This window comes from Sardina pilchardus, chromosome 3 (genome assembly GCF_963854185.1).
Source record: "Sardina pilchardus chromosome 3, fSarPil1.1, whole genome shotgun sequence".
NCBI lineage: Eukaryota > Metazoa > Chordata > Actinopteri > Clupeiformes > Clupeidae > Sardina > Sardina pilchardus.
The window spans coordinates 16,567,805-16,591,236 of NC_084996.1; the positions used below are offsets into that span (position 1 = coordinate 16,567,805).

The 23,432-nt window shown below is 43.6% G+C and overlaps 1 protein-coding gene across 1 annotated transcript; it reads left to right on the forward strand.

Moving 5' to 3' along the window:
• The first annotated feature begins 18,130 nt into the window (after nucleotides 1-18,130).
• On the forward strand, nucleotides 18,131-22,418 carry cbx4 (chromobox homolog 4 (Pc class homolog, Drosophila)). Its single transcript, XM_062532140.1, has 5 exons — nucleotides 18,131-18,413; nucleotides 18,552-18,595; nucleotides 19,044-19,109; nucleotides 19,469-19,535; nucleotides 19,894-22,418. The coding sequence occupies exons 1-5, from the start codon at nucleotides 18,345-18,347 to the stop codon at nucleotides 21,211-21,213; spliced, it is 1,566 nt and encodes a 521-aa protein (XP_062388124.1). The 5' UTR covers nucleotides 18,131-18,344; the 3' UTR covers nucleotides 21,214-22,418.
• Nucleotides 22,419-23,432: the final 1,014 nt, after the last annotated feature.

Consider the following 23,432-nt stretch of genomic DNA (forward strand, 5'->3'; position numbering starts at 1 on the left):
TATTTAACTGTTCAACCATCCAACTGTCAGTTATCATCACCTATGCCTCCAGTCAACTACATGAAACCTCCACATACCTAGCAACCAACATAGCAACCATTCAAATTAAGCGTTTATGACCGTTTCCATAGCAACCAACATGATTTTACTACAGTAACTTCTTTATTTCTGATAGTGGCCATCATGGTTACCCTAGCAACAAATGTTTCAAAATAAAAGTCCTCACTAGCAAGTTAGCTAGTTAGCATGGTTAGCATAGTTAGCATTTTTAGCATAACTGCTAGAAATGATTAACTAAGTTAGCTAATCAACCTGGTTAGCATTGTAAACATAGTTAGCATTGTTAGCATAGTTAGCATTTTTAGCATAACTGCTAGAAATCATCAGTTAAGTTAGCTAATCAACCTGGTTAGCATTGTTAATATAGTTAGCATTGTTAGCATAGTTAGCATTTTTAGTATTAACTGTTAGAAATCATCAACTAAGTTAGCTAATCAACCTCGTTAGCATAGTTAGCATTGTTAGCATAGTTAGCTTATCTGGTAATCAGGTTAGCTAATTCAATTTTAAACTGTTTATCTTAGCACTATCAACTTTCAAAAACTATGAAACCACCATGTCTACCCTAGCAACACCTTAGTAACCATATCTACATGATTTATCTGTACATTTTTGCATTTTCATGCACTCGTAATTTCCTTGGAATTACATTCTCTAGTTAAGAAACTGTTGTTTTGTAAAAAAAAAAAAATGCAATGTAGCCTTGTCTATTCGTGGAATAATTCACTCACACTATTCCTCCAAGAAAAATGCGGTGTCATGGAAGATGAAAAGACCGTTATGGTCCTTCAGCGTTGTAAATACGTTTTTTAATGATGAGCTGAACCGAGTTAATAGGGCGATTAGGTGGGTTACCTAAGCGAGGTAGGCTACTCCCACGGCGCGTTGTCAAGGTCCTCGATAACGGCACTGACGCAGGTTGAAACACCCACGAGATAAGGCTTAAATTAACCATGACAAACACGTATCATCTGTGCAACATATGAAGCTCATATTATGGACCTGTTCCAAAGCTTTGTGGTCACAAACATTCTTTACAACGACCATGCAGTCTAACTTGTCTAACGGCTTATGCTTTTAGTTTCATCCCAAATCAAAGGCAACAGAAAATAGGCTACTAATGCCGAATAAAGCGAACTCTTAATGAGAAACATGTGTCGAGTAGCTTAAATTCCACCATATTTCTTCTATAAGCATACCGAAATGACACACGTCTTATGGAATTAGCAACAATAACAACAAAAAACATCATTATAAACGGTATGGCGTCTCGTTGGTGTTCCTAGGCTATGGAGCAATTCGAGAAAGCCCCACGTATGACCTCGAATGTCCTTGAATTAAACATGGCGTTAGGATGGATGAGCCCTGCTGTGTCAATGACAAAATAGAGTCCATCACTTAGGATATTTCTTGTTGAAGTATGTGTTGCTTCTGATGGTATTGGCAGTTGCTCTCTGTGCATCTGTAAACTCATAAGCATGACTGTAAGAGAATCAAACGCTTTAGTTTTATGCACTCCATAAAAGGAAGAATGTATATTTGTTAAAGGCAAATGAAAAAAATCAATATTCAGAGTAGAATAAAATGACCACAAGACCATTAACTTTGTTGAATGTACATAACACATATAAACACATAACACTACAGTCTTAGAGGAGGATATGACAGTAGAACAACAAACATGCTATTTGTAAAGGTTGCTTTTTGGAAAGAGTGGGAGTGATGATCTTTGGCCAGTGGAATGAATGTCATAGGTGGCAGGCTTCAATGACACAATGCATAATGTGTCAACACAATACTCTGAGTATAGAATTGAATGAGATGAACATATTAAAACTGAACTGAACACAATCCCTGTCTCCAGCCTCTTGTCAGTATTGATCTCATTTTAGCCATTTAACCCCAGCCACTTGAATTGCATATAATCTCAAAACATAGCCTATTATATACTTTTTACAGATTGTCTGTAGCAGAAGAGGAAGTCTGTACAATTACAATTATTTTATAAAAAAAATATATAATTGTTGTCATTACTAATCTATCAGCACAATATGAAAGGCACAGGAAATCCAACCATTGAAATATAGAGAGAGAGGGACTTAATCAGGCCATTGTGCTGCCAAATGCCATGGAGTCTAAATGGAATTTGCTGGTGAATTGCACGGCTTTGTTTCCAGCCTTACTAAACTAAAGAGGATGGGTCTCGTCCCTGATTGGATTGCTCATTGTCCCCGGCCGGCGAGTGAGACGGAGGGGTCGGGTCACCCTCGCGGGGCAGCTGGGCGTGAGGCTACTGAGGACGAGGAGCGGCCCTGAGGAGGAGGCACCGGCCCGCGGGGCGGCCGGCTCAGAGAGAGGCACTTTATCCAGGATTAGAGCCACAGGCTTCTGGCTTGAGATTACCCAAATGCAGTCACCATCTTGCATGCAGTCACACACACACACACACACACACACACACACACACATACACACACACACACACACACTTATTCACCACAGCCCGTTAACAGGAAACTATTAGTTGAATGTCATGGAGAGAAATCAATTCCTTCCGTAGCAACGTAAGATAATTAATTTCCTTTTGTAAGTGGCTTGAAATGGTAAGGCAGAATATGTATATATCATACAATCATCTTTAATATTAATATACATTAATTTGATATCAATATTTATCACAAAGTAAGTCATTTCAGATACTCAGTTGTGTGTGTCATGACAATGGAATGGATCTGGAGAGATGGCCGTTGACAAGGTTGTTAATCTGATGCTGAGTACAGGTTGAACCATTCTTAACCCTCTATCAAGTCATCACCTCTCCTCCGCTGATCTGCCCTGACAAACCAGTGACCTTTCAATTCACACCCCCAATGCAACGTTCTGTACAGCTCCTTGGGTATTTTATGTGCCACTCTACACTTCTGCATTATCTTGATGATGACCGAATGCTGTCTGTGAAATATTTGAATGTGAAACACTTATTTGTGTTGTGAAAGTCTTTATAAGTAGATCACTTTATGAACTCTTATACTGTAAATGTTTAGGATGGCGTCAAAAATGGCAATTGATTTCCTCCTATTTCTATTTTGTTCTTGATATAGTAATATTTGTAACTTTAGATGGCTCCCAGAATGTTTTATTTCTTTCACACAGATGTGTCAGTATATTGTATAACCTATCTTTAAGGTTATTTGAAATGTTATTATCTATGCACAGCATCTATAATACTTTACATGCCAGTAAGAGAAGTCTTAGAAATCTTCTCCTCTCTCTCTCTCTCCCCCTCTCTCTTTCCCTCTCTATCTCTTTTTCTCTCTCCCCCTCTCTATCTCTTTCTCTCTAAACCTCAAACAAGATCCATAAAGCGTAGCCTAGAACACTCCATTGATCCTCTTTGGGGCTCTTTTTTGTTACCTGACCGGCGTCTTTGGCATTCTTTCATTGATTTCTCAATCCACGCTATCTCTCTCTCTCTATCTGTCTTCCTTTTCGACTTCCCCTCGCGTTTCTCTGAAATCGTCGCCAACGGTAGCAGCAGGGGGTTGTGTGAGGTAATGAGGAACAGTAGGGGTCCTTTGGTTTGGGGAACAAGGGGAACTGAAACTGATTAGAGAAGGTTTCTAGGCCGTCTCGGCTGTTTTTGCAAAGCAAGGTGGGCTGAATCAGGGACATGCAGCTATTGATGCCAACTGGGCTTGTTTCGGAGGTGGGGTGGGATGGGTGAGGTAGAGGTGTCGGGGTCATTTGTAGAAGACTGGCGGATACCCTTGACTAGTTTCTGGGCAGGCTGTGGTTTGGCAGGGGACTTACTAATACTGATAGATATACTCTGCCTGTCTTGGAGGGGGTGGTAGAGTCGGAGTGGGGTGGTAGAGTCGGAGTGGGGTGGTAGAGTCGGAGTGGGGTGGTAGAGTCGGAGTGAGGTGGTAGAGTCGGAGGGGGTGGTAGAGTCGGAGTGGGGTGGTAGAGTCGGAGGGGGTGGTAGAGTCGGAGGGGGTGGTAGAGTCGGAGTGAGTGCCGAGTGGCTTAAGGGTGAAGCCGGAGTGAGACGAGACTCGAGCAGAGTGAGAAGTGTGGCGTTACGCTGGCGTGCGCCGTGGCCTGATTGCGGCGCTTATTTCCAGAGCAGCCCCGCCACCACCACCTGTCTCCAGCCACTTCCTCCTCCCACCCCACGTGAGGAGGCAGACGAGACGTCACGGCACACACACAGGAAGAGTCGCACGGGCCGCGGATGATGGCATTTGCATGAGAGATGAGCGGCGCTCGAAAAGTCACGGGATTACAACAACGCGGCCAGTAAAGAGCTTGACATTTACACCAGCAAACAATGAGACAAAAGCAGGAGGCGCAGCACAGTTGTTGCTAATCTGTGTGTGTGTGTGTGTGTGTGTGTTATCACAGGAAATATTTGAAGTTGAAACAGTGATTCAAAGACTCAAATAAAGGCTCGAAATGTAGTCATGTACACACATTTTGTAGAAATGTATAAAATGTTTATAAACATGTATTGGATGTGTGTGTGTGTGTGTGTGTGTGTGTGTACGTGTGTGTGTGCGTGTGTGTGTGTGTGTGTGTGTGTGTGTGTGTGTGTGTATGTGTGTGTGTGTGTGTGTGTGTGTGTGTGTGTTAATGATCCATTGATCATTTAGTCGCACTAGGGCTCATATGGTGAGGACGTCCCTCTACTTTAGCGCGGAGGCTCCTTCACCGTCCCTCCACAGTGTCCATCTCTCTTTCAGCTCTCCCCCAGCACCCTGCACCGCTTGCCATGTTCTCCAACACGAGTACAGTATAATACAATACAATACAATACAATACACAATACAATACAATACAATACCTGAATGTCTATGTCTATCCTGTTTGACGTCCTGAAACTATGTGTCGTCCTGTTTGCTTTGTTGATATGTTCTGTGATGTGTAGGTAGTGTGATGTCATACTTGTCCCTTTGTTCTTTGCTGCAGAACAAGTACCTGCTGTAACCTGTTTTAATTGAGGCCCGTTGAGCCGTTTTAACTGTAACTAAATTGTTACTGTAAACCCTTTCCTGCATAATAAATTAAATGAAATTAAACTAGATGAAAAGAGGCCTCCAGTGCTATAGCCTGCCATGGCACGGCTGCTGGAGGACTCAGTGTTTGCTGAATAAATATTTTTCTTTTTAGCCTCAATAAATATTGAATCATCTGACGCTGAATCATCTAGGCCACCAGGCAGGTTTAGTGCTTAGCTGCTCATTGCGTGGAAGATATTGTATTGACTGTGTGTGTCATGTACGCTTGTTATCTTGTGTCTTGGAATATCATGATATGTCATTATTCAACCGATTGTTTGTATTGCATTGTTTTGATCATGAATTTAGGAGTCAGTGATGAGCCTTTAATGCGTCTGCTTTTTAACAATGTGTCTATTATGCACACATATACTGTATGTAGTCACACAAATAATCACATTATATATTGATATTATATAATATTTTTTATCATTACATCACTCATTTGTTTGCCTCTTCATGGTATCTGGAGGCCATCCGTACAGCCTCTTAGCTTTAAAAAAGAGACAGAATAAAAATGGCGGAGGAAATTAGGGCAGTAGCTGAAGTGGCTAATACTGTAGCTACAGTGTGAGTGACTGTCTGTGTGGTTAAAGGCTGACCTTTAGCTTCGGCTTTCGGTAATGGGGGAGAGGTGAAGGTTTCCTGTTCGGTATGGGCCATATTTGTGCATCGAAATGTGGAATCAGCAGAATCGTGATTCTCACATCAACAAGCGTGGAGAAATGGGAGAGGGTGAATATAACACACACACACACACACACACACACACACACACACATACAAAACTCACTAACACACACAAACACACACACACAAATACACACACACAGAACACACACACATACGAATGCAGAAACGCAAAGAGACATACACCAACATACACACACACACACACACACTCACAAATCTCCTGAGGATGGAGTTGCAAGGACACTCGGCCTCCCCGTGAATAGCGTGACCTCTGGCCCCCAGTGGTGACCCTCACCTCCCGGCAGACGCAGCCCCCCCCCCCGTGGCTCCACACCCTCGGCCGGCTCCCCTCACCTCCCCTCGCCTCCTCCAGACATTTCTCTCTGCGAACCTCCTCTCCTCTACTCTTCACACCACCACACCATGTCTCTCTGGGCCGCCAGGCCTCACAGCCTCTGTGTGATTTTTCCATTCGGGGGGGGGAAGTACTCGCTCTCCGGCTTACTTTATCACTAAGTATCTCTCTGACCGTCTGTCAGTTTGTGTGTGTGTGTATGTCCTCAAACAGAAGGGCCCTGAAGTGTTTAAGTGAGCAGCGAAAACATGGAAGGTCATTGTGTGAGTGTTGGAGTGTTTGTCCCGCAGGCTGCCTGGGGCTCCTGACAGCTCCTATAATCCTCCATGGATCTGGGAAGTGAAGGTAAAGGAATGGCAAGAGTCTTCCTGAAGTAGCACTGCTCATCTGTGGAAGGAGGAGGGGAAAAAAACATCAAATCTGTATTACTGTTGTTGTTCAACTAAACTATGGCTACGGGCAAGACATTCTGCTTTTGACATAGTTAAAAGAGCCTCCACTCCTATGAACACACACACACACACACACTCAATATACCAATATCAGTTTTAGTGTCCCCAAAGTGTCCTTTACCATAACGACATTTCCCAGTATTTTATCTCTTCCTGTTCCTCATGGAGGACTGTCTTCAAATGACTGCATTCCAACTTGCTGGATATTTGCTCTCTCTCTCTCTCTCTCTCTCTCTCTCTCTCTCTCTCTCTCTCTCTCTCTCTCTCACACACACACACACACACACACACACAGCAGTGCCCTGAGCCTTGGAACCACGGAGCCATATATTATCTGTACCCCCTTGTCCCAGCAACACATAATTGAAATACTTCTCTTTAGTGCAGAGGCAAAAGAGGAATTCTGTGCGCCGCCCGAAGAAGGCAATGATTTATTGATACACTGTGCTGCACACTTTTAAAAACTCGGCTGTCTGGCTCTGTCTGCGTGGCTTTAAAGGATGCTGTTTTTCACAAGATCTTTTCTCTCTCTCTCTCTCTCTCTCTCTCGCTCTTTCGTGCTCCCTCTCTGGGCCTCATAAAGCCGGTGAGTGCGTCTACAACTTCAAACACAGATGAGAATCAACAACAAAGTGTTTCTGCTGCCATGTGTTTGATATGAAAGAGAGCTGTGAGAAGGTATACCTCCGAGAGAGGAAGTGGTGGTGAGGAAGAGAAAAAAAACACATGCAGTGAGAAAGAAAGAGAGAGAGAGAGAGATTAATACTGAGTCACTTGCCTTGTGCATCTTCAAAAATGTTTGATATGCACCTCTATTATATTCTCACCCTGTGGCAAAGAGATGAAAAAGACTCACAGCTCTGTGCAACTGTGTCCTCTCGCTTCTCTCTCATGATGCCGTTGCTTCTGGAATCAGTACATGAACGTAAACCACCCACAGTCCCCAAGACATGTCATACACAACCCTTGAAATATTTTTCTACAGGATGTGGAGAGATGCGATCAACCTGTCTTTTTTTTGGTAAAAGATTGTGGTGTGATTATCCTGTGTGTGTGTGTGTGTGTGTGTGTGTTTGCGCGCATGCCGTAGGGGGTCGAGGGAGGTTTGGGCTGGGAACTGATGGGGTTGCTCCCGCTGAGGTAATTAAAATGGCAGGCGGTAACAAATGCACATTACCATCTGGCTGCGATGAGCTCGCAGCTCGCAACATTTTCTCAAGGAGCTCTATTTTGTGGCCCATTTTTGTGAGTGCATGAGTGAGTGTGCGCATCAATATGCCGTGAAAGAAGATGAGGAATGGAGGTGTCAGTCACAGCGCATCGTGATTCACACCTATCATGGATTCCATGACTGATAGAGCAGATCACAGGACATGCCAACTCACTCAAATGCTATTTTGCGGTGCTGTCAAGCACATGAGTAAAGACATACTTGTGGTGGACTTACTGGTCCCTGCCGTTTTTTGTAGATGTTTACAATCCTTATTCAACAATCAAAGCAAGGCTATAAGGGCCTTCTTAAGGACATCTTATAGCATTTAAACTCTTTCTCAACAAATAGTCTTTCGAGAGCAGGTTGTAAGAGATTAGTTTTCAGCAACGGTAAACCATAAAACCACATCTGATGGCTCACACTATACTGGGCACTCCTGGGCAATTCCTGCAGTCTGTGAGTGCTTGGCCTGACTCAGTTCGCTGGCACACGTACCCTCTATTCTGACTGGAGACTCTTTATCTGTGACTCTAACCACCCACATCAGATCGTTCTAGAAATGGAGGTATTTAGTTTCTAATCTGACCTAAGAGTCATGTGAGTTTCACTGAGCATGTTAAGGGCTTGCCTTTTGAATGTATACTGGGGTGAATGGACTAAACCAAAAAAAAATTATGAAAATCCATTGAAATATGTGGAAAGATATGTGTCTGAAAATGTACCTTAAATAGCTGACAAATGATACTCTCTCCAAATGATTATTGAATTTAAATTCCAAAATATTTTCATGAAGTAGCGTACTTCATCATTTTGACATGCTTTTTAGTTAAAAACATAGCAAAAAAATACATCAAAGGTTTGACATTTCAAAGACTGGCTTACAATCAGCACTGTAGCTTGCATAAATTAACCAGCTCCTGTACATTTTGGAGTGCCAGTAAAAATACAGATCATATTTGTGTATTGAGTTACACAACCAAATATTGTCTCGTCTGCTCTAGTCCACATCTCCCTTGCTCAGGCTATGGTCTTTACTCACATTTTGTACAGTAATTGGATTGAAACAGAAAAATGGCCAACGGGAGCTGTGAGACTTAATACTGAACTACACATGCATTCAGCAATATGATGCACTGAACATGCACTAAAATAAACCATATTAAACCAAAACGTACATTAACATGTTATACCCAAATTAAGATATTTATTAACTTCAGGTTAAGGAATATGGATGTGGATTCCTGCCCAACACTGAACATTCAGAGGGAGCTCTATTAGTCTGCACGTGTATTTGTTGTATTTGTGTGGGTGCGAGCGTGCTTCCTGGTATGTATGTGTATGAGTTGGGAGTGTGCAAGGGTAACTATTAACCCTGGTCTCTGCCTCATTAGAACGGTGTCTCTGTTGCCATGGTTGTATATTAAGGGTGCTTAGATTAATGTAGGATTTGCATCTGAAAGACTGAACTGGTGCCTTGATTGTGGTAAACGTGTGTGTGTGTGTGTGTGTGTGTGTGTGTGTGTGTGCGGTTGGTTGGTTAGGGCAAAAAAATGGGGGCAGGGTAGCCATCAGAGAGGGAATTCTGCAGCAAATGAAACTGTGCAGGCCGTGCTCACTGCTCCGTGTGCATGCATACACACACTTGCACACACATACACACACACACACACACACACACCACAGCTTCTGTGCCTGTCAGTCAGTGAGGAGGTGCTTGTGGTTGGTGAGGGAGGAGGAGGAGGGGGGGGGGTACATAACACAACATGTGTACGTCTCTCTCATTTGCAACGCAGCACCACATGACAGAGATACTCTGCGTGTCAAATGGAAAAATAATACATGCACTAAATATCACCCACTAAAGACTCATCTCGCTGTTTGACACACACACTGACATCTGCTTTGCAAAGTTTCACCATTACCAGGCTCGAACTAAAGCCTGAGAGAGCGTCTGTGGTTTCTGCTCTCTCTCTCTCTCTCTGTCTCTCTCTCTCTCTCTCTCGCTCTCTCTCTCTCCCTCTGCAGACAGCTGGCTTTGCATATGCAGCCTGCAGCAGCTGGCCTCGTCTCCGAGCTTCTCATGTTTGTAATGAAAGGCCAGAAAGGGAGAGAGGGGGGGCGAAAAAAAAGAGGGAAAATAAAAAAAAAAGACAGCCACTGTGAGAAAATGAGAATGAGATTGAGAATGAATGAGAAGGAGACAAACAAGAGGGAGGCGATAGAAAAGAGCCACCATTTTACCCCCCTCTTAAATTGATTCCAGGATTACCATATATGGTCATGTGAGACGCGCTGCACTGTGCTGCATTGCCGGGGTGCTCCGAGCTCTCGGTGAGGCGGCTGCTCGTGGGTCCGGTGTGGTGCCGTGGTGCCGGTGCCACAGGACAAGGTGAGTCACCGCCTCGTCGTGGCGCTCCGCCGTGACTCACCCCCCCCCCCGAGTGTGACGCACGCCAGCACAATGAGCTGTGGGCAGGAGGATCTGGCGTCTTTTTGCAGCTCCGCATCCCCAAAAACGCCTGCGCCTGCCCTGCACACATCCATCACAAGGCAGCACATTACAGAGTCCCAATGCCTCAGCAGATGTGTCATGCTCAAGGACCGAGCCAAACGGCACAGTGAGAGAGTGAGAGAGTAAGAGAGTGAAAGGGGGCCAGACAAAATATGGTGTAGAGCAGTAATAAATAATAAAGTGATTGAATGATTTAGATTTTCCAAATCTCTCTCTCCTTTTTTCTCTCTGTTCTACTCTGCATCCTTCTCTTCCAAAAAAAGCTTTCTCCCTCTCTCCTGGCTTCAGCCTCGCAGTATGGCTCTCTCTCTTTCCTTTTCTCTCTCTCTCTCTCTCTCTCTCTCTCTCTCTCTCTGGGCTGCATCTGTGTGGGCACACGCTCCAGAGAGTCGGGATCCTCGTAATAACAATACCTGCTCGCGGCAAGAGGGAGCAGGCAATCGCCAATGAATATTAATGATGAGGTGGGGGCTGGGGAGAGGCAGGGGGTGGTGGAGGTGGAGAGGGTGGTGGTGGTGGTGGAGGGGGGTGAGGGGCATAGTGCACACATCTCAAAAGCTCCACTCAAAAAAAAAGAGAGAGAAGAACCCTGGCGAAATGAAATGGAGAAAAACAGATTATATGCATCATTTTTCAAGCTGCCTCCAAAATCTCATTTGCTTTAGTGCATTTTAATAAGATTTCTCCCGCGCGGTCTGCTGGAAGTCTCCGGATGCTGCCTGGCGAAGGCAGTTTTATTCCCTCTCCGTGTGAATTTTTCATGCGTGGGGGCCATGTTTGCGGCGGATAAAGCTCTCCTCTGCACCTTGTTGACCTTCCTCTGTATTCAGTGATGCACCATGGCCCTTTTCCTTTTCAGTCACAGGAAATATATGCCACAGTGAAGTATATTAAATTAGAATTTCAACATACATTACACGAATGCTCAACAGACATCAAATGCACACCAATGATTCATTGAATGCGGGCCAGTTTATCCTGGGGAACAGATAAAACATTAACCGATTACAAATCTGTTTTGCATGCCCCCCCCCCCCCCCAGTCAATAATTGAGTACCTCCGCTAATTTAAGCAGCATGCTCAGAAACAATTCCTCATTACTCAGAAAAGACTTTCATTTTCAGCCAGACTGAAACAAATGCATCTCTTTTGCATCACAGATGATTCATTTCTTGTGATATTAATGAAGCCGTTAAAGATCCAAATGGGATAGTTGAGTAGAATTAATGAGTGGAATTTGATTTTACGGGAGCAAAACAGACACTAATGGAGAAAAGTGGCCATAGGCTTGCATGGTTGAAAAATACAAATATTGCAGAAAACGTTCAATAATCGCCACCAAAAAAAGACGCATCAAAAACCTCATTTCTCCTATCTATTATGCTAATTTTAGTTTGTGATGAGTTGTGGACTGGAATTCAGTGAAAGACTTGGTTAAGCAGACACAATTAGCCTATAATGTGAATAGCCTTTACTGTAATAGTCTACTCTCAAATCAAATAGACAAAAAGTATGATAGATAGAAATGGGTATTATTGTTCCAAAGGCTATTTTGAGAAATTAAGCTGCAAGAAGAGGGCACATTGCCTCCGTTGGCTCATATAAAAAACCCTGCACATTATTCAAGCTGATTCACATGTTTGCATAGAGGTGCTGTGGATAGTTTTCTATCAAAATATCAGTGGATTGTGGGTAAAAAAGTTCAACTGTCAGATTCAAGATTATGCCAAACAGAAAAATCCCAAAAGACTGAAATGGTGAAGCACATCACTGATAATGATATGTTGTGTAGCACACCAATAGTCTCGGAACAGTTCACCCTCAGAAACGCAGATTGCAGAAAAGCGATCCCCGCATGGCCGAGTGGTATGCCTCTCTGGCTGAGGCCACCGCAGAAACAGCAGAGGGCTTAGCAGGGCTTAGTGAGGCTTGGAGGCACAGCCCGGCGGAGAGGAGAGAACAATGGCCGTGTTGCTGCTTTTTGCATCATGCCCGAGTCAGAGCTATCCATCAACAGCACTGCGTGTCTACTCGGCCCCCGTTTCAGCGCCACTGCTTTGATTAGCCATTGATATGGTGGGCTTGAGAGGTGGGCTCTCTGTGAGGTACTGAATAGCAGGTCAGTGTAGTGTTTGAAAGAGACTTCATGACACTGCAACCTGTGTGCAGCCGAGCCGTGCTGAAAGAGGGCAGCAGTTCAGCGCATGGACACCTGTGTGCGTGTGTGTGTGTGTGTGTGTGTGTGTGTGTGTGTGTGTGTCTGTCTGTGTGTGTGTGTGTGTGTGTGTCTGTGTGTGTGTGTGTGTGTGTGTGTGTGTGTGTGTGTGTGTGTGTGTGTGTGTGTAGGGGTAGTAAGGCATTTCAGGTCAGTGTGTGCAGATAAAACTAGGCCGTAGTGTGCTTTCTCTAGTGTTTTCTCTAGTGTTTCTCTTGACTTGAAGTGTGTGTGTGTGTGTGTGTGTGTGTGTGTGTGTGTGTGTTTGTGTGTGTGTGTGTGTGTGTGTGTGTGTGTGTGTGTGTGTGTGTGTGTGAGAGAGAGAGAGAGAGAGAGAGAGAGAGAGAGAGAAAGAAAAAGAGTGTCGGGATCTCAGGGAGTTGGGGAACTCTCTTTTGCTGAAGAGGAAAATCCTCCCAATATCTGTGAGGTTTGCAACAGTCATGCTGCCAGAAAGTGTTGTCTGAGGACCTTGCTCTCAAACACGCACACGCACACACACACACGCACACACACGCACACATACACACACACACACACACACACACACACACACACACACACACACACACACGTCACACACACACACACACACACACACACACACACACACACACACACACACACTGCGAGCCAACAAAAACAGCTCCACCCTGCTGTGCTCTGGGTGATTCTGCAGTGCTGTGAGACACAGCATGAGCATTCTGGAAGACACTGAATCAGCTGGCTTCAGATTGACTTTGGTTGGCAGCTGCTGTTGTCCACATGCACTAAAACAAAACACACACAAAATGCCCAAACTAAACATAACATTTGAATCATGGCATTTGCTTCTGAATTGATATGTTTTCCAAGGAGTGTTCATGTGAAAACCTTGTTACACAAATATGCTGAGGTATTGATTTCCCATTAAGTTCAATGGGGTAAAAAATCCATATCCTTCCCCTTAAATAACCATCACATCCAGGCATGTGCCGTGAATTCCCAATAAATTACATTTAAGAAAATGAAATGCTAGCTCCGCACTTGCCAGTAAATTACGACTTCTTCTTTTAAAATGTCTCTCTAAAGACCTGACCATTATATCGTGAGTACATATCCGTGTTTGTCCTTGGATCTACTTCTGTGAGTCACACCCAATGCTGACTATTTACATGGCAAAGTTACCACTGATCTTTTTGTCCTCGTCTGAAGTGCTGCCCGTCACAGGTGAGCTACTGTCGAGCATGCGTGACTGTCATGTTGGTGGCTTGCCCTCTTCACCTGTTCCGCAGCCATGGTGGATGTGTCCTGTCAACCAATATCAGAGGCATGAAAACGGATAATGAGCCCTAAATCCCGTCTGGTCTAGTCTCGAGAGTGAGTGCATACATATAATGTATAGGCTGTGGGCTCTAATGCCACAGATTTCAGATGTTAAGCTTGTGCGGCGGTTTAGCTTTTGTATGCGCCTGAGAGAGAGAGAGAGAGAATTACTGTTGGATTTAAGTGAATACTTAACATTCATGTGGAAAAGAAAGCATGAAAGCATTTTAAATCACACACACGACGCGCGTGGATTCGATCTAAATCTCCAAGACTCCAATGTTTTTTTTCTATCTAATGGGGACAGCGCCCTTATCTCTCAAAGCTCTCTCATTGAAGCTGCCTGGTCACTGTAGCCACGAACACAACGACGGACGGACATTACAGGGGAGATTCCAGAGCCGTGCCATTTCCATATAGATAGACTACAACACTGGAGTTTGCAGGGCTCCTCTCCTTCTCCAGGTCTGAGATTAAAGCTTGATAGAGATACGGGTCCCCATTACACAGAACTGCACTGCCTCTATTGATAGCAATTACAACTATTGCGGTTTAATGTTTGCAAGCGTATATTGACTGTGTCAACTGTGCGTATGTGTCTTTTGCTGCATGTAAAAATTGGGTTTGCACGGTGAAGCTGTCAGCCTTTTGGAGTCGCACGGAATAATTTGCTCGAGGACTGAGGGACTCTGCTGAACTGGGGGCCTTGAGAAAAGCAGCGTTTCCTTCCCTTTCTCTGGCACCGAGAGCAAATTAAAATGTAATAAAATGTAAGCAAATGGGCTCTTCCCAAGAGATGCTATTTGTAGAGGGGAAAGCAGAGCCTCTTTTGACACATAGAAACGAGTGCTCCTGACTCCGGGAAAAGACTGGAGCTGATCTGCATAACACAGACACTAGGCAGCTGAAGGGGCAGTATGCAAACAGAAAGACTCAAAGTAGCACACTAACATGCCACACTAAACATGTCTATGGAAGACATACACAGACATTCTCACACACAAACACACACACACACACACACACACACACACACACACACTTGCACCCACAAACCACCTACAGCCACATCGCATATGGCGCAAAGACTGCACAACCACCATCTGATAGAGCTGGATATGACCTGAGGAATGGCCTAAACAACGGAAGCCAGAGGCCTGCGTATACAGTGCCTACAATGTTCAATAAACTGTATTGACAGCTCGGTTGCTACAGCACAGCCAGATCTGAATGCACCCTGGGGAAGCCCAACCCCCATCCTCCACCTCCCTCTCCTGCTCTGAGAAGTGGGGGGTTGGAAGTGGAGTGCTGATCTATGAAGCCCCCCCCCCCCCCCCCCCTCCCCTCTCTCCACAGCAACAATGGCCTTGACAGTGACACCAAAAAGTGTATTTCCGTTGAACTGTCAGGATACCATCCACGGCAAAAAATATATTATTTGTAATAATATATTGCAATAAATGATGAAGCCAAAGAAGATTATTCATGAGCATGCATTCATATTTGAGCAAAAATGGCGGCCCCTGTGATGGGGATTTTCTTTACCCCACTGCCCTTACCATGGGAACTTGCATTTGCCCCAGCACCAGTCACTTCTTATTTGTGACAGTATAGCTGCAATCATAATCATCAATGCCCCTTTACTCTGCAGCAAGACTCATCCAGGCTGTGTTCCTCCGAGGTATAGCCTACTTGAAAAGAGGAATGACTCCACAAATATTATGGATATTTTTACCTCACTGACTTACCTTACCTCACTACTTCACTGACTCCTCTCCCTTTGGCTTACAATGGTAAATGCAGTCCTACGTCTCCTCTCCACTTCACATGACATATTTCATTGCCTGAGCTTGGATGGAAGGCTTGAAAAGGCTCTATCAGGAACTGTGTGGTGAAGATTACAGTTTCTGTCTTGATGGTAATCTGCTCCCTCTGCAACAAGCAAAAAAACCTCCACTAAATACTTATTGATGTTTGATAAAAAATGAGATAAAGTGCTCTTATCATGTTTATGATTTTTATTGTGTTTAGAAGCACTTTCAGCTACTTTCTTCAGACTCTATGGTCCATGGTAAGCTGAAGCAGCATTTACCATAAATGGAAGTGTCCAAGGGGACGCTCTCTGAAATGTTGTTGCAGTGATGTTATACTGCCTAAATAAGGAGGGGCTATTTTGGCTGTCAAAAATAAAATTACAGATAATTTAACCTGGTAATGCATGGCATATTCAAACTGTTCCAGATGTTCTCTCGTTCCTTTTTCGGTTGACTATAGCTGATTGGTTGATCCATGTTGTTTATATGCGAATGAAAAAGAAAGATTTTCGAGCGCAGATAAAGACACATGCACTCGTATCTTAAAAAATTGCATTGCGCACGGGTCTATCTAATTCTTCCGAGTCATTGTTGACCGAGAAAATAACATCGATACAGCTGTTGACTGAGCGGTAGACCAGTTATACCGGTCTGGCTTTGATTCAGGGAAATGGGAAGATAATACTGATCAACAAAACATAACTGTGTTCAGCATTCCAGGACACACAAAGCCGCCAGTCATGGTGAAACGCAGCAAACTGCATATCAAACGCTGTCGGGAATATTTTTGTTTTAGGCCTATACGTACTCAGCTGCTGTAATAATCAAAGTCGCAATAGCTTTAATTTAGCTCACCACCTGGTAATGATCAATTCCACGACAGAGCATGTTGTCTGTGGAATTCCTGTAGGTTATAGCCTGGGCCCATCATACGTTAGAAATCTCGATCATAAATATTTACATCATGGATTGGTAAATAGCCCACCGAGCCTATTTCTGTAAGATTTACAGACTGCTATTTCCTTGAGAGCTGGGCAAGGGACAATAGCGATAGAGACCACTAAATTGGCAAAATATATCTAATGCAATGCTCCTTGATGAGAATAATCGCCCAGCCGTTGCTTATTTGACTGATCGGCATTTAATACGGGCATTAATTTCAGGCTGGCGCGATATTTCTCCCCCTCTCCTTCATGCCCATATAAGGAAGAGCAGCGCCTTTTCGCGCAGGGCTCTCCATAGGCTGACTGTTGCCGCCTCGAGCTTCATTTTAACCCCTACGGTCCGCTGCAATGTGCATTTGGCGGAAAAAATAGGTTGTATTTCACAGTTGCTTCTTAAATTTCATTAGCGCAACCACTGCAAACTAAAATGCCCTCGACAGAACGGCATACAGTGGAGTTACAGCGAACGATATAACAAATGAGTCAAGGTTATGCGTTCATGCACGATAGACATATTTTTCCAGCGCAATGGCTGACATTGAGCACGACAGATAATTGTAATAGCGGAGCTGGAGACTCTGGCCAAAATTGTAAGCAGCCAGCTGGTGTTCGCTGGCTTTCACAGGGGAACGGCAGGCTATACAAGGTTTCCCCAGTTTTCACAGTCGATTTTAAAGGAGAAGTACACGGACACGTATTGTTTTGACATGGGGCACCTATTTTCCGAAATTTCGGTCTGTTAGACGGGCGTGCAGGCTGTAAATCGACCGAGATGGCTTTTCTCACCACCTCAGCCAAATTAATCACATCTCGTCTTTAAATGAGTCATCTCACCTCTCTCACAGTATCCTAGATACAGGAATGAAACAGTGGTATGGATACAAAGCCTATTAGAGAGAGATCAAAATCTTCTAGCAATGTAGGCTACAGCAAACCCAACCATCAAGTATTGCAGACTGACACGTTCTATTAAAAACAAGTAGCATACATCGAACTGTTCTAAAATTGGCCTAAATGAATGTATGTGTCCATATGGTTCATTAAAACGCGCGCGCGCGCACATGCAGGCTACATAGGCTACAGTCTCAATGTGAATGTGCCAACATTTTAACCATATCATTTCCTTATGTCCAGGCTGTGATTCCAAAATCCAATCAAGCCTCATCCATCATCTTGGGTGTGTAATAGGCTAAAATGTGTATGCCCAAGATCCCTATTCCAAGAAAATAATTTTGGGCAAAGCCATTTTAGCTGGCGTACTCCCTCGACATTAGGAGGACCTATATGGCTACTGCTATATCCTTTTACTGAAATGAATGGAAAGAGAATGTCTCAAAACTTTGAATGTCCTACACACTGACTGTATGGTTACTACACTGCACTGCAACCATACCCAACCAAGTCCCTCCCTACCCTGGCTGCTACGACGTGACGTCATCCATCAATTGCATGAACTAGCCTACTTTTTGTGGCTACACCACTGAACGTATCTGGTCGTGTGTAGCTGGCAAGGAGTCCTAACATGAGAGTGAGTGGAGTAGAGAGAAAAAGTGTGAAGAAGAGAACAGTTGGTGAGCAGCGGGAGAGGGCGGGCTTAAAGGAAAGAAACCTTACAGGAGACTCCGCATAAACTGTACGCAAAATAAACACAACACAATACGGGATTTATTATCGGACTTTCACCATTTACATCGCTGGCTGTCGACAATCGCATCCGAGCGGGAATGGATCTACCTGCCGTCGGCGAACACGTCTTCGCTGTGGAGGGAATCGAGAAGAAGCGCATACGGAGGGTAAAAACTGAGCGCCAACCAGGAATAATCTATAAGGGACATACCAGGCTAATGCATGTTTTGAGCTCCTGGTGGGCCTTTTTTTGGTGCATTAGGTTAACCATGCAATCTTATTGAATGTTTACTCTTGCTGAACAGGGAAGAATCGAGTACCTGGTGAAATGGAGAGGATGGTCCCCAAAGTAAGTCGTTCGTTGCACACACACTAAACGCTTTTGCCGACGAGTGGCCACTGGTTCACTTAGAGCTGTCCGTTTGAAAATAAAAATGGGGAGGCGCAAGCGAAGGGGTCTAATCCATGAATTCCATCACTAATTTGTGACTGTATGAAGAGAGAGCGTTCTGCCATGTTCTCGCGGTTTAGTTGCGGTTGTGTTGTTTAGCTGGTGAATTCACATGAAACTGCCATACTAAAATGGCCTCCTACTGTGCAATAGTTCCATAAACGTAATATCCATTCACTGGAACATGGTTGTTATATGTCTAATTATAATTAAGGACTTTTTTATTTTAAAAAAAATCTGTAATTGTAAATATGTTTTTCGTCTGATGTTTAAAGTACAGCCATATATGGTCATCAGATGAGTAAATGTAATTTGCTTGTCACGACGATTCTTCTGCATTCTGTAGGTATAACACGTGGGAACCAGAGGAAAACATTCTTGATCCGAGGCTTCTGGTGGCATTTCAAAACAGGTGAGGAGAGTGTGTTTAAACGGTTCGTTGTATGTGTGTGTGTGTGTGTGCAGAAGTAGTGACTCGGTGAGGGGGAGGGGATTATCTATGACCTTATATAGGCATGATAGGAGGGGCTCAATGGTAGACTCTGCATCTGTCTGTGAGAGAAGACATCTCTCTTCTGCATTTTCTTCCCTTTTAGCCACAATTAAAAAACTGCAGGCACATTAGTCCAAGTCATATACTCTCTCCCATAAAGTTATTAGTTGTTTGTGCCACCTTTAAAGTCTGATTAGTTTGTATTGGTGTCTCATTGTGGATGTTTTCCTGCTATTTGCCAATTCTTGCAATTGTTAATTCCTTTCCATGGTTTTCAGGGAGAGACAGGAGCAGCTGTTAGGATATCGGAAACGAGGACCAAAGCCAAAACATCTGTTAGTCCAGGCAAGTACAATTTGCATATATTTCCTTCTCATATGAATTCTGATTAGAGGATAACAGTCAGTTAATATTTGAACTGATGTTGACAACAAAGTCCTTGTTCAATAATGTTCTGAATATTTTCCTTTCACTAATGTTTCTGTCTACCAAACAGTTGCATATCTTTAATTCCGTTCTATGGCATGCCATGGATGTTTTTAAAGGCATGCTATTTACTTTCGGGAAAAGTGCAGTTCTTGTAAAAGTTGATTGTCTCAGTCATTCAACAGCTGCATTTGCTGTATCACTTCACTGTGTTTGTGATTGTGAGCAATAATGAGAGGCACACAATGTTGACTTAAGTGAATTATGTCTTTCACAGCTCCCTGCGTTTGCCAGACGATCTAGCATTCTCGCCAACTTCCAGGATTCATCCCAAGATGAGGAAAACCAAATCAAGCTGGACTCCCTTCCCATGCACCGTTCCCAGCCTCAGCAGTATCAGCTGAACAGCAAGAAGCACCACCATTACCTGCCCAACAGTCAGGAGGTATCACCAGAGCCACACGTACATGGCAAAAAGAAATACTTCTACCAGCTCAACAGCAAAAAACATCATCATTACCAACCGGACCCTAAGATGTATGACGTGCAGTTTGCAAAGGTGAAAGACACAAAACCTCAGGGCCCTCCCAGTCAGAGCTGGAACCTACCCCCATCCTTGCAGCAGAAGTGGGTCAGGGACAAAGACACTGGCTGCCTGAGCAAAGTGAAAGATCTCATCGTGGAACCAAAGAAACCGTCTGCCAACACGAGCCCACCAGAGCAACAGCCCAACACGAGCCCGAAAGAAGGCAGCCTTCCCACCGCCGTCAGCAGCAAGATGAAGATAATCAAGAACAAGAACAAGAACGGCAGGATCATTATTGTCATGAGCAAGTACATGGACAGCAACGTGTCGTCGACGGACTTGGCCAACGGAGACACTTTAAGGTCTCCTCGCCAGGGCGGAGAACCTGAGGACAGTGGCACGGACCACTCCCCAGAGCAGGCCAAGGTCGCGAGCCACCAGGACGACGGCGCGGCAGAGAAGGACTCTAGAGGTCGCTCTCTGGATTGTAAAAAAGAAAGGTCCTTCAAAGAGCACAGAATGCAAAAAGAGAGAAACACGGATGAGGAGCACTGTAGAATGGACACGTTGGAGGGTCAGTGTAATGCCAAAGCCAATCAACCCTTACAGCTTACTAATAAAACAAGCCCTGTGTCGAGTGCCCCAGCTGAGGTAAGCAGATGTCATTCAGTCCCAAATGAACGGAAGCGGACCTTGTTGGAGCCTGTAGAGTATGGGTCGGACAGTAAAAGGCTTCTGTGCACAAGGAGCACAAGTGCCCCCAGTACAGTATCTTCCCCATACCAGAGCGAACCCATGAACCTACACCTTGGTGACCAGTGTACTGGGAGTGGTTACAGTGCGTTTGCAGACGCCAACCCTGACGAACCCATTGATCTGAGCTTCTGGAAGTCTCCGAAACAGGCAGAGCCCACTGCGGGGGCTCCTACCTCTGACCAACAGTCAGCGGAGACTTCAAAGAGGCCAGAGGAACCCGAGAGCCATTTCAAACAGTTTCAGGGCAACATTGTCATCACTGATATCACAACAAACTGCCTTACGGTGACCTTTAAGGAATATGTCTCCATCTGATCTGAGAGCCATAGAGAGAAGGCACCACTGGGAACTTGTAGATATGTAAATGACATGTAAAAAAAAGATATTCATATGTATGTACAATCTATAATGTATAAACATTATGTTGCTGCTAGCTGCAGAACCAGAGGAGTGTCCTCATTTTGAGTGTTTTATAAGTTTGTATATGAATGTTAGAACATGTACTTAAAGCTGCATTGCTAAAGATTGTTTGGGATTCAAAGCACCTAATTATGACAATTATGGTTGAAGCCAGAGAGCTACATGGTATTTTAAGGCTCGCTGAAAAAAGCACTTATGTACTCAAGCTTACAAAGAACGTGGTAATTAACAGTGCCCGTTGAAGAAATATGTTTGCACGATTTAAAGAGATCGTTTTTTTTTTATTATTGGGGGAGAAATTTTGCAAAGCTATTTTCTTGGTTAAAATGCAATGGATTGGAGATGCTGATGAGCTAATACACCGAATAATTAGCAGACAACTTATTTTATTGTGGTGTTCATGTTTGGGGCAACATTTGTCATACACTCGTATGTTTCGCAGGCTCAACACAGTTGCCTGCCATTCCCGTCATATGATTTTTTTTTCATTTTTTTTTTTCATGTGATTCTTGATAAGGCATGTAGAAACTGGATGGAGTGTAGTACTTGCAAATTGTCTTCATGGGTTAACAAGCTTGTTAGATATTCAGAAACCAGTAAAGCACATAAGGTTTGAGGTTATTGCTTTGTTATACTGGTGTTCATCTGTCTGCCTCCCAGAGTTGTTAACAAATAGATTTGTATGATCTGGTCAGGCCACATACTTACCAAACACAAGAGGAGGAATGGCCAAATATAAAATACAAAATTATAATCCCTTAGCACAAACTATTATAAAATGGCTGCTAGAACGGATGTATCAATAGTTCTTTTTAGGTCTTTCAGTATGGCAGAATGTAGTCTATGGCAACATCAGATAATGCCTATTGGACACGTTTACAACAGAGTAAGCTTCAATGTCTGTGGAATGGTCAAAAGTATAAGTAATGTTGACTGTTAGGCTATTTAACTATATTTTCAGTTCAAAGCTAGCCTCGTGCTCATATATAGGTAACTGAATATTCAGCTAAGAATTTCTATCCTATGCACAATTTTGTATTTGTTATACAATTTGTTAAAGAGCAGACATGTATGTGTACATTAAAAGCATTTCAAAGAAACCTTTTGCGTTTTGTGGATATATGATATTAGTTATCACTATAATACATATTTAATGTCTGTTTTATCTTACTGTTTACTCTGTGTATGTGTATGGTGTGGGTGGGGGTGTTGAGCTTTGTCAACCACAGATGTGAAGAACACACATTTTGAGTGAAAAACTATGTTTAAAGATATAGGCACAGGCCAAAGTGTTTTCTGCTTTTAGCATTTAAAGGCATAATAATATCTCAATCCAACACCTAAAAGGCATGTGACCTAAAATGTGTTAATGACGGAAGATTTACAACCCTGCTACAGTTTCCCTTGGGCATAAGAAAAGTAACATATCTTTACATTCACTACAGCGATGACTCAAAGAAGGGGAATAAATCAGACTCCAAAAATGAAAGATAGAATCTTCAAAGAAACACATCTCCTCATCACTTCTTGATTTGGATTCTTTCATTATTGTAACCAGACATTTATTCCTGAGAAACACTGTGAGAGCATTGCTCTCCATCAGCTGTGATTAAAGTGAAGCCTGATTGACTGACTGACTGACTGACAGACTGACTGACTGATGAGAAACAACACAGATCCTATAAAGTCTCCTATAAAATTAACCATCCATGTTGATTTAAGCTTCATTTTAAGGAAAAGAAAGACTCTAATAGTCTCAAAAAGGTCAACTGAACCTTATGACTTGCACTCCAATAGTCTCAAAAAGGTCAACTGAACTTTATAACTTGCACTCAAGTCCACAGTCATTGAAGGCCTTCCAAAACTTTTTAAAAGGGAAAATGACCTAATGATAAAAAGAAGTAGGCCTAGATATACATTAGAAGTTAGATATGTGTTTCTAACACCACAGAAAATATTCTACATAGAAAGTAGTGTAGGGAATTTTCTCTCTCTCTCTCTCTCTCTCTCTCTCTCTCTCTCTCTCTCTCTCAGGCACAACTCTGTCGCTCTCACTTTGGACTCGATCTTGACTTGGACTCAAACAACTCTGGAGTGGACTCTGTCTTATTGTG

What these genes read in the sequence shown, in the direction of transcription:
- cbx4 (XM_062532140.1), top strand. Translation starts at nt 18,345, where the DNA reads ATGGATCTACCTGCCGTCGGCGAACACGTCTTCGCTGTGGAGGGAATC. An exon ending in AGAAGAAGCGCATACGGAGG is followed by an intron (nt 18,414 to 18,551) that starts GTAAAAACTGAG and finishes CTTGCTGAACAG; the next exon opens with GGAAGAATCGAGTACCTGGT. An exon ending in CTGGTGGCATTTCAAAACAG is followed by an intron (nt 19,110 to 19,468) that starts GTGAGGAGAGTG and finishes CATGGTTTTCAG; the next exon opens with GGAGAGACAGGAGCAGCTGT.